The 12,326-nt window shown below is 49.3% G+C and overlaps 1 protein-coding gene across 2 annotated transcripts in view; it reads right to left on the minus strand.

The window, feature by feature from the left end:
• LOC119965619 (zinc finger CW-type PWWP domain protein 2-like) overlaps nt 1-12,326 on the minus strand; it is a 205,696-nt gene that overhangs the window by 95,514 nt on the left and 97,856 nt on the right. For both annotated transcript variants that reach the window (XM_038796405.1, XM_038796404.1), the window contains exon 5: nt 6,008-6,087. In XM_038796405.1, the coding sequence (XP_038652333.1) occupies nt 6,008-6,087 (80 nt within the window). The remainder of the gene's footprint in view (nt 1-6,007; nt 6,088-12,326) is intronic.

A 12,326-nucleotide genomic window follows, 5' to 3' on the forward strand; every position in this document is an offset into this window, starting at 1 on the left:
GGGGATAGTTTGGTGGTCTCATTAAGGTATTTGTAGTCTTCGGCAGTAAGTACTTATTCACTATTCAAAACTATATACAGTAGATACAGTAAAGATCCAAGCTAGGAGCTGTCCCCTTGCTTGCTTCTACACATGGCTCTGTCCAACACTACACTGACCCCTAGGTGCGGGTCATGTGTCCTCTTACATCACTGTGTCAGTGGTACTGTACTCAGTCCCACATTAACCCTTTATGTGCCAGAATGTTATACTACAACTCGCTCCCCTGATTGAACTCATCATTCACTGCTGTCAGTCTCAACAGTGATCTACCACTGCTGTTGCTGCTGCTAGTAAGTCAGGCCAACATCCCACCTTCTTCCAGGTTTTACTGGGGTGGCATTAAAGATGAACAGGGAACTGCTTTATGCCTCAATCAAATATTCATTATGTACATCTTTCACTCTCAAATCTGGATATCGCTTGTTTTCCAATCCATCAGGAGCTCGCTGGGACAGAGAGGTGAGAAGAGAGAGCATCTTCAGTGAAATTAACATGCTGGGAAGGCTTTCATCAGTGAAACTAAGAGCTACAGCCATGGACAGATTGTGTACTTCTTTTCTGAGAGTGTATTATCACTGCTTGACAGGTGATTGTAATTTCTTCAAAGGCACTTCACCTGACTTTGCACTTCACTAATCTGCAGCCACACTTCTCTGCTGTCAGCTTTTTATCACAGCATGGGAGCTAAGACTTGCAGCTCTGACGCGGAACAAGAAGGGAAAAAAACACCATCACCAACAGCACTAGCAGCAGCAACATCAGTTATCTTCTTCTCGGCCGCATTCCCTCCACAGGGCAGAGAATGTGAGGGTAAATACCAGCTTTATGGTGACAACGCAAGACCTGCAGGCAAAGGATCAGCTTCCTGAATATATCTGAGCACAAGCAGATAAGGTGCTTGTCACTGGACGGCTGCCAGTCTTCCCCAGGTCTGTGCCTATTACCAAGTTGTGTGCTCTCTTCCTCTCTTCTTTTGCAAGAAGAGAATGCAGAGAGATGTGAGTATTCATTATGGCTTATATGGAAAGGGGAGGACATAATTTATGGAGAGTGACTGTGAGGCTTGAGTATGAGAGGGAAGTAGGCTGAGTGTGAGATTCTTGGAATGAGAGGATTGAATGCAGCTGCAACTGTTTTGTTATGCTCTAAGCGTAGCATAAGCGGCTTCCTTGTGATGCACTTGACAAAGGAAGGTTCAGATGTGGAGATAACTTCAACATGTTTATTAAACTATTTACAGTTCTATTACTCGGGTTTGCCACTACTGTTAATCTTTCCAGAGCTACTCAGACTGACTAACCAATCTGCTACAATCCACATGGTGGGTGTGATATTGAATCAACCCTGTGTCTCTACTCACTGACTGTCTCCACTGGAAAGAGGCAGATCATATGTGGGGTGTCCTTTATATATGGGTTGGTGAGATGCCCTCCTGTGGTCGTGTCACCTTTGTGTGTATCGTGAATGCCCATTGGTCGTGTCCTATCTAACTGTTCTATTGGTTGAGTGTCTGTGTGTCATGTCTCTGGTGCTCCTTCTAGTGTCTAGCTAGTCTACATGTATTTACATTAACCCCTTGTGTATTTCAGTGATGCACATCACCACATCCCCCCTTTTTTTACATGTTATATTTCTGTACACTTAAAGAAAATCGAATAAAAAACAGGCAGATAAGTTATGGTATGTACAAGTCATGAGAACAGTGATTAAACAATAAGTCCAAATCATATGTGTGAGTCCAAAACCCATCAATCATCATGGTCAAATGTCTCTCTTAGTGGGTTGGTGAATTTGATGGTGGCATGTCCTTGTGAATGCCATCGGTGTCCCTGTGCATCAGGAACCAAGAAGTGGTCAAATCACTTCGTTGTTTGATTTGGAGTCATGGATGGCATCTTGTAGCTGATGAGTTGTTGACGTTGAAGAGTATCAACAGTATCATTCGAGGTCATGTATGTGCCATATGTTGAAGTTGGATAATACTGTGCATACTGGTTTTGGCCAAATGCTGTGTAGGAAGTGTAATCCTGATGAGAACTGTTGAAGCCTTATCGAATTGGAAACAGAATTTCTGCTCGCATAAATACCGGGTGATGGTGTGAAACTAGAACCTTGCATCTGATAGGAATATGCCGTCTGGCCAGGCTGGGTTGCAGCAAATCCTGGGCAGTAGCTAAGGCATCCAGTCTGCAGTGCGGATTGTGCTTGCGGTAGTCCTCCTTTGGTCTTGATTCCATAAGTGGGCAATCCATAGTGTTGTCCTGTTTGAGAATATGTTGCATCGACTGCTGGCTGCTGCATTCCTGAATACTGGGTTTGACCAGCATAAGCTGTCATTGACTGCACTGCTGGTGTGGAAACAATGTGTGGACATGGCTTGGAAGGATATAGCTGTGGTGAATATTGGTGTATTGCTCTTGGGCTGTAGCCACTACTTGTTATTACTGACCCAGTGTAATTGTCAAGTGATCCATCTCCTGTCGTTGTGTCATCTGCTGTCACCCTGAGCGTGCCGTCACTGAGTTCGCGGCACTCCCTGTCTGGAGTAAAGTCCAGCTTACGTGAATCAGAGTTGGCATTTGGTTGCTCCCCATCTGGAGTCTGGTCTGTTTCACCTGAGTCAGCTGTGGTTTGTCGATGCTCCCCATCCGGAGTCTTAGCAGGTTCACTGGAGTCAGCTGAGATTTCTTGCAGCTCCACGTCTGGAGTCACAACATGCAGGAATGCATTTACTTGTGGAGAGGCTCGAGCGAATGAGGTTGGAAGTAACGTGGTGTCACCGGAGTCACCAGTGGTCTCACAGTGATCGTCGAGTGCCTCTGTACACTAGCTGAGGTCTGTCACTTTGCACATCTTGCATGGGAAGTGGGATGCTGTCGTCACTTGTCTCACATACAGTGGATAGAGCCTCAGTAGCTTCCTGTTGTTCACTTGGGCTGGGTATACCGTCAGAGTCTTCTCCGTGTGGCTCAGACAATGTGGGTGGACCGTCATAGTCGCTTTGTTGTTCATTTGGGCTTGGACTGTCATAGTCGCTTTGTTCTTCACTGGAGCATGATAGACCATCATGGTCGTCCTGCTGTGCAGTGGAGCATGGTAGACTGTCATAGTCTTCTTGCTGTTTACTTGAGCATGGCAGACTTGCATCATCTGCTGCTAGTTGGTCAGAGGAGGTTGCTAGACCCTCATGGTCTTGTTCCTGCAAGGACTGCGCTTTGGAGTCTTGCATTGCTTCTATCATGGAGGCTGTCCACGAGCTCGCTGTGGAGGCTTGTGTCACTGGAGTCACTTCTTGTTCGTGCAAGGACTGCGCTCTGGAGTCTTGCGTTTCTTCTATCGTGGAGTCTGTCCACGAGCTCGCTTCGGAGGCTTGTGACACTGGAGTCACTTCTTGTGTGGAGGCTGGGACCATTTGGGGTGCGTGGACGGTGTGGAGTCGGGAACCCTTAGCAGTGTGTAGACCACTCTCTGTGTGGCAGCAGGCCGCTCTCTGCGGGCTTGAACCGCTCTCTGTCTCTTGGCGTAAGGCCGCAGCATAATCCTGCACTCACGAGTTGGGATGTCGTATGTGCTGGGCTGAAGATCCTCAAATCCGAAGAATGAATCCGCGTCTGCATCGGATTCAGTACGGGGGTCGCCATTTCTAATGAAAAAATCTATGTCCGAGTCATAGTCTTCTCGGACCATAGCAGCACTGTTTGCGTCGGAGCTGGCATTGGGCTCACGATGTCCAGAGGAAAAATAAAGGTCAGTGTCGAAGTATTCAAGGTCTGAATCATCGGTTTGGGCGTAGCTAGCTGCTTGTTGCAGGGTTCTGTGGAGGTTTCTTTCAGTTCCTGGTTGAATTTAAGGCATTGTGCTGTCATTCCAGGTGAAAGAAGGTTGTTTTAAGGCTTAAAGAGATTTTTTTCGTTATTTAGGATGTTTCCCCCTTAAGTGGGCGTGGTCCGGGGCCTCTGGCGTCATGACGCATGTGACGTCAGGCGCATGTGCATATCGCTGTTCCGGTGCTGGGGGCCGTTTTCGCAATTGCGCATGGGTGTCTTCTCGCGCATGCGCAAACGGACCTTCCCGGTCTGTGCACTTCTCGCGCAACTGCGCATGTGCTACCGTTACAAAGATGGCCGCCGATCAAAATTGTTCTCTGCTCTGGGATCTCGGCCTCATGGTGAGTACTGGCGCTTCTCTTGCCTTTTCTTGCTGGTTGGAGTGTGTTTTCCTCACAGTATTTACTGAATTTGTCCAGGACTGCCTGGAAGTTGCTTCTGTTTTGCCTTTTGGGGAACTTGAATTTTTTTAAGATTTCATCTGCTCTGGAACCGGCGATGGTGAGCAGAAGCTCTGTCTTTTCAGCATCGGCCACGTCTTGTAGGTCGGCTGCTGCCAGGAAGATTTCAAACTTTTGCCGGAATGCCCGCCAGTTTTTGCGGAGATCGCCGTGACACTGGAGCCGCTGTGGAACCGGGATCTCAAACATCTCGCCTGGGTATTGTTGCTGGTTATCACTGTATGCTGAGTTTTAGCAATATGGATTGAAACAGTTCACTGCTAGTACCATGTCTTGTTATACTCTAAGCGTAGCACAAGCGGCTTCCTTGTGGTGCACTTGACAAAGGAAGGTTCAGACGTGGAGATAACTTCAACATGTTTATTAAACTATTTACACTTCTAATACTTGGGTTTGCCACTACTGTTAATCCTTCTATAGCTACTCAGACTGACTAACCAGTCTGCTACAATCTATGTGGTGGGAGTGATACTGAATCAACCCTGTGTCTCTATTCACTGACTGTCTCTACTGGAAAGAGACAGATTATGTGTGCGATGTCCTTTATATATGGGTTGGTGAGATGCCCTCCTGTGGTCGTGTCACCTTTGTGTGTATCGTGAATGCCCATTGGTCATGTCCTATCTAACTGTTCTATTGGTTGAGTGTCTGTGTGTCATGTCTCTGGTGCTCCTTCTAGTGTCTAGCTAGTCTACATGTATTTACATTAACCCCTTGTGTATTTACAGTGATGCACATCACCACAGCAACTGAAGCGTGTTGAGCAGGAGAATGTTGGGAAAGTCAAGAGTGTAGGGATGGCAGCTTTTCAGCTGTGTTATGCACACATCTACCATATCCCTTATGGTCCTGGACCCTCGCTACACGCCAGGTTTGGGGGACAACACTTCTGCTGCTGACCTACTCGACCATTTTCATCCATCCTTACTTGGCTGGCTTTTTCCTCCCATCATTGGGAGAGCTGATCCCATTAAAGTCATACAGGTCCTGCAGCAAGACTTTCAGGTAAGACAGAACAACCCGGGAGGAGCAACATTCCACTTCTTCTGTCCATTCATATGGTTATGCAAGTGTTGTTGTGATCCCTTTAATTAGGAATTGCTCCTTTGATAGGTCAAGCATGTTGTCCCTCCATCGCTTCACTTCCCCAATCTCATACTGATTGGTTGGGGCATCTGGAGGCAGGTGCTAATCCTGTGTCTCAGTTTAAGAGCCCTGGCAGAATCTGCTCTTTAACCATTTGGATATCTGCCCTGCAAATAGTCCTTCCATTTAGCCAAGGTCTAAGTTGGGAAAATTCCTCTGCCTCCGTAAAGATTCATCAATCTGTTTGTTTAAGGATAAACACAGTTGTTTTCCTTACTCACAGGGGTCCCAGTAATCTTGCCAATGGGTTTCTAACCACAGTATGATCCAGTGGAAAAGTCTATTAAAAATGTGTTGGCAAATGTAAGTATAAGAAACAGCTAACGGCATTCGATTGTCACTATTCGCAAATTCCTTATTATTTCGACTTCAGTGTTAAGGATTTCAGTTAATTTAATTTTGCAGAGAAATATCAATCTGTGTACATGTTATACTTTAATATTAACATCTGACAGTTGAACTCGTAGTTTGAGCAGGAAAAAGCTCCCAGCATTTGTGTAGCTTTAGAACAAAACCAGTTTTATGACTCACCAGATTCTCTGTTTTGTCAGCTGTCATTTTATTTTGTGTAAGTCGTTTGTTCTTCTTTTTATATGACTTCTTCAATAAGTCTGTGAAAAAATATATTAAATTGATTATATGCACTCCTGCTCCCAACAGGAAAGCTGCGCTTCTGGGAACACTGGTGAGAGATAGGGTTGCAACATTGTAGTTCTGACCTTTTTGTCCTATACTTCCCATTGTGTTTCTGTTAATTGTTATTCTTTTATAAAACCAAGTATTATAAGGATACAATGGGGGCACAAAATCAGAGCAAAAATAAGCATCTGAAAGCGATCAGTAGCATGCTATTTGTTATTTCCTGATCTGAAACTGCTCAAGTGCACAAAAGTGGGGTCATCATTACAGCCTCCACTTCTATGAAAATTGAGGAGACACCTCTCAATTTTTATTATATGCGCTTGGGTCTGATGCTTTAGATGCAGATGTAGACAAGAGCACAGAATCACACTACATACACATAACTATTAACAGGTTTTGCATTATTGAAATTGGACTTTTCAATTTTAAATCCATAAACAATATTTAGCACCAAGTGTCCATTGAAACCAATGGTGTTAAGTTGAAAATTGAATAACAGATGGCCCTGAACATGTCCCCGCTGATTACAGCTTCCCTGCAACAAATTTACGAGTTGATTGGTGTTAAGTGGGACTTCCTCCCGAGTGAGTCCCACCTTGGAGAGCTGTTGGCCAATATGATTGGCCAGCAGCTCTCCAGTCCCTGTAGTTGAAACTAAGTCCCGGAAACAGGAACTCCGTTAAGTGTAATATATCCCAGGGCAAGGTGGGGAGGAAAAGCCTGGGGGGAGGGTGGGGAGGGGGGTGGCGCAAGGGGGTAAATCAGGGTAGGCTCCCGGGGGTGGGGGGGGGGGGCGCGGTCTAGGCCAGGGGTGAGGGAGGTCCAGGTGACCAGTCCTTAAGGACAGGTTCACCAGTCAGGAGAGGGGTTCTGATGTAAGGCACCCTCCTGTCCCCACATTCCTGCCCGAGATCTTACGTTCTATGTTTTTAGGTTTCCCCATGGCGTTTCAATGTGCCCACCAGCCTAAAAATTGAGGAAACAGTCCTCAAGTGGTTGTTTAGCTTAGCCAAGTGTTCATAATGGACTCAGCTGTAATAATAAGTCTGGGAAATGAATGGCTATGGAGGATACAGGGTGGCATAGAGATGGCATGAGGTATAATCAGAGAATGAGGTGGCATGGGGGTTGGTGATGGGATGGTGTTAGAGTTGAGGCTTTCAGGCCATTAAACAAATGTTGGAAGCTGGGTTGCTGTTTGGAAAACCAAGCTAGACCTTCTAACCAGCCTGAATCCACACTCCTCATGCATTCTATTGAGGCTCACATAATATATTGCAAACCTAGCCCTTGAGAGAAAACAAAAATTCTTCTTAAAATAGTGCTTGTGTTACATTCATTTGGACCTCACCATGAACGTCAGTAATTTCAAAGTGAAAGAGATTGACTATTGGCATATGGATTGACACAAATATAAGCCCATAACATATTGAGATTAATCAAATTTCATTGTACACCATCAAAAGTACTGGAGTGATGAAATTGCATTAATCACACAAAATCATAGGAACATAGGAGCAGGAGTATGACATTCGGCCTCTTGAGCCTGCTCCACTATTTAACTAGATCATGGCTGATCTTCAACATCAATGCCATCTTCTTACGCTATCTCTATATTCCTTGGTATCTAGAAATCTATCGACTTCTGGATTGAACATATTGAAATAACAGAGCCTCCAAAGGTCTTGGGCGAAGAGAAGCCCAAAGATTTACTACCATCTGACTGAAGAAACTCCTACTCACCTGGACCTAAATGGCCTATCTCTTATTCTGAGACTGTGACGCCTAGTTCCAGACCCCCCCCCCCCCCCCCAACCAGAGAAACAACATTCCTGCATCAACCCTGTCGAACCTTGGAAGAATTTTGTACACTTCAGTGAGATCACCCCTCATACAACTCTATACATCTGCAACAAGACTCCTGTACTCAAATCCCATTACAATAAAGGCTAACATACCATTTGCCTTACTGATTGCTTGTTGCATTTGCATGTTAATTTTCAATCATCTATGAACAAAGATACCAGGTCCCTTTGGAAATGCACACTACCCAATTACTCCCCATTTAAGAAATATTCTATATTTCTGATTTTCCTACCAAAATGGATAACATCACATTTTTCAAGATTATATTCCATCTGGCATGTTCTTGCCGACTCATTTAGTTTGTCCAAATCTTCTTGAAGACTCTTTGCATCTTTCTCACAACCCATTCCCACCAGGTTTTGTGTCATCAAGAAATTTTGAAACAATACATTTGGTACCCCATCTAAATCATTGATATGCTTGTGAATATCTGGGACCCAAGCACTGATCCTTGCAGCACCTGACCAGTCACAGCCTGTCAACATGAGAATGATCTATTTATCCCTACTTTACATTTTATGGGTCGAATTAAATGCCCTCCCCATTGGGTTTATTGGTGCAGGCATTTAATCAGGCAGGAGGATGGTGACTGGGGACACTGCCACCCCCCTGCCTCCACCCCAATTAAGTCTGTCCCAAGGAGGACTGTGAATGGTCTCCCACCCTGCCACAATTTGAGGCCCTCAATTAATTACAATTAATGCCCCTTTACAGACCTCGTCCTGTTGGTATTAACCTCCCTAACAGAGCCTATTTTTGGATGCTCTTCCCCCTCCAAAAAGGCATCATCGGGGAGTAAGGCGCATGGCGCTGGGACATCCTCAGGACGTCACCTGGAGGCCCTCCCTCAATGCCCCGCCCCTGATGAGCCGACTTCAAAGAGGCGCAGGACACGTGTGCTCTGTGGTTTTGTCAACCCCGCGTGGCGGCTGCGGACTGTGTCCATCATCGTCACAGTCGGGGTGGGGTGTTCCGCTGGCCAGGGGAGGCTTCGGCGGGTGCTGGGGGGACTGATGGGCGTGGCAAGGGGAGATGCAGGGGGGGCACTATATGGCAAGCTGGGTCCGCACGCAGCCGGCGCTACGTTGTACAGCGTGACCGCTGCAGGTCTTCGCCGTACACATGCGCAGCCACAGACCCAGAAATTCTCTGCCCATTTATGTCGGGAACGCCAGGAGTTTTCCGTGGCATAGCTGCTTGCCCCCCCCCCCACACACACACCAGGCGGAGCATCGGTGTGGGGTGCCACTGACTTTTTCATCGTAAAACTGGACACTTTGCCCAGACATTGGCCACCGGCCAACCAATCGAACCAAATCCTTCCGATCTCTCTTTTGGGTGCCACAAAGTCTGAGTTCTGCTGCCTGAACGTGAGAAAACTTTGTGTTTCTCATTTCCCATGCGCAACTTAGAGATATATGTCCGTTAAACATCAGTGGATCAAAATGATAACAGCAAAAATTAAGAAAGGTGAAATAAGGGAATCAACAGGAAGGGCCTTTACACTGGCCCTGCAAGTTTATTTCCTTCAAGAGTCCATTCAATTTCCTTTTGAATTAATTTATTGGATGCAATTCAGCAGGGTGCAATGGGTGAATCACACAAGACCCCATATTTGACTCCATGCCGGACGATCGCGGGTCAGTTGGTCCGGGTGGCACTGCCAAGGTGCATGATGCCAGGTTGGCACTGCTAGGGGTCAGGACGGGGAGGCCTTGCCCATGGCAGGGGGGTTGGGGGGATCCCAAGGCCCTCAGGAAGGTGGGGGTGAGGGGGTGGTCTGCAAAGTGGGGGAGGGGGGCGTTGAAGGGGGCAGGGAAAGATCAGGGCTGCCGATCCAATGGTGCCCCAATCTGTGAACAGCAATTCCGGCTGCCAAGATCAGCTCACCAGCCAGAAATCTCCCCAAGTGTGGCCTCAGCACGGAGATATCCCCAAGGACAAAAGGAATGGCAAATGCCATTGAATAGTGGGGTGATACTCCATACTGCAGCTGCTGAGAATCATCCCACCAAACATGCCCAACAGCACACTTAGTTTAAATTCTGCTGAATCGCGCCATTGGGGACATTCTCCGATGTCACGCTGGTTGGGAGAATAGTGGGCCGCGCCAGTTTTTCATGCGACGCCGGTCCGACGCGCTCCCACGATTCTCCCAAACGGGCAAATCTGTTCCGTCGTGTTCCGCGTGGCAAAACCCGGAGAATCGCCCGAGGCACCCAAAATGGCGATTCTCCGGAACCCACGCTATTTTCTGGCCCGGATGGGCCGAAGTCCCAACGGCGTGACCCCAGTTCACGCCGTCGCCGTAAACACCTGCTTTTTAAAGTCGTCAGCCAGCAAGCAGTGAGGAGGTGAGCGGACCGTCCCGGAGTCTCCACAGACTGGGGAAGGCATCCCCGACAACACAGTGGCCCGGGGGGGGGGGGGGGGGGGGGGGGGGGGGGGGGGGGGGGGGGGGAGAGTAGTGGAGGGGGGGGGGGGGAGTAGTGGAAGGGGGGGGGAGTAGTGGGGGGGGGGGGGGAGAGCGAGTAGTGGAGTGGGGAGAGAGGGAGTAGTGGAGGGGGGTAGAGAGTAGTGGAGGGAGAGAGAGGGAGTAGTGGGGGGGGGAGGGGGGAGGGAGTGAGTCATCTACCACCGGATGCAACATCTCAGCCGCCCTGCCATGGCAGGACGGTGACGAGGACACGGCCGTTGGTTGCCGTGTGGCTGATGGGCACAGACCACTGACGCACTGGTGAGGAGGACGTTGTTAACTGCCCGTTGGACGCAGAAAGTGACCAGGGGTTAGGCTGGCTGCGTGTCAGCAGCACGACCAGGCCACCGGGACACACAGGTATCCCGTGGCAGGCGGCTGCCGAGGTGTCGAATAACCTCCGTCTAACATGTCGTTTCTCTGCCCCCCCACCACCCTTCTGTAGGTGACCATAATATATTCGAACCGAACGGCGATGTTCACCGCAGTGGTTGGGGCCGCTGCACTGCAGTTGGACATCCAGCAGCGTCCACAGCGACATCCCGCAGTGGATGCAGGGGCAGCTGCAGCAGTAGAGGGAATGGCAGCGGAGTGGCCCATCGTCACCGAACAGCCCGCAGTCACTCATGGCCGGTATGTCCAGGGGGATGCTGAGGGGAACATTGACCCCCCCAAACGCTGAGGATGGCACAGGATGCAGGCATTGATGTCGAGCAGCATGGGGGGGGAGTAGGAGGAGGAGACACTGATGGTGGAGCCAGGGCGCCAGAAGCGACAATCGAGGCCTAGGCTGTACCATGCCCGGATCTCTTTCGAGACACTGCCGGACATCACCTGCAGGAGGAGACTCCAGTTCAGCAGGGAGACAGTCGCACATACCTGCCACCTCGTGGCGCACCTCGCCCCACGTGGAACGGGAGGAGCACACGTGATACCGGTTGCCGTCAAGGTGACGGTGGCACTTAATTTCTATGCTATCGGTTCCTTCCACTCTCCGAGCGGGGACCTATCCGGGATATCGCAGGCATCGGTCCACAGGTGCATCCGGGACGTGACCGACGCCCTGTTCGCCATCGCGGACTACTACATAACCTTTCCCGAGGACCGAGCAAATTAAGAAGCACGAGCCCGTGGATTTGCCAACGTGGCCGGGGTACCGATGGTCCAGGGAGTGATTGATGGTGTTCACGTCCCCATGCGCCCGCCTACAGGCAAGAGGGAAGTGTTCACTAACAGGAAGGGGACATACTCCATGAACATCCAGGTGGAATGCGATCCCCACATGAAGATCATGCACGTGTGTGCAAGGTTGCCTGGGAATGTGCATGATGCGTACATTCTTGCGCAGTCGTTCATCCCTGCGATGTTTGAGGGACGGCCCCTCAGGCTGAGGGGCTGGTTGCTAAGGCGACAGGGGTTATCCACTGAGGTCTTGGCTGATGACGCCCATACGGAGGCCTCAGACCAACGCAGAGACACTTTACAATGAGGCCCATGCAGCAACCAGGGGTGTGGTGGAGCGCTGCTTCGGTCTGCAGTAGGGGCCCTGCAGTACCAGCCTGACAGGGTCGCTCGCATTGTTGTGGTATGCTGTGCGCTGCACAACATCGCAATGCAGAGGGGAGATGCCCTGGTGGAGGAGTCGGAGGGAGAAGCAACTCGCAGTGGTGCCAACACGGAGGAGGAGGAGGTGGAGCAGGTTGGTGGTGCGTCGGGCTCAGCACACAGACACGACCCGGGTGCTGGTGATGTCTAGGAGGCTGCACGACAGCACCGGCGAGGACAGCGGGCACGCGACGCGTTGGTGGCTGTAAAATTCACACAACGCGTGCGACGGCATCGCAGAACACTACCACCTGCATCGCC

This window comes from Scyliorhinus canicula, chromosome 5 (genome assembly GCF_902713615.1).
Source record: "Scyliorhinus canicula chromosome 5, sScyCan1.1, whole genome shotgun sequence".
In the NCBI taxonomy this organism is placed as follows: Eukaryota; Metazoa; Chordata; class Chondrichthyes; order Carcharhiniformes; family Scyliorhinidae; genus Scyliorhinus; species Scyliorhinus canicula.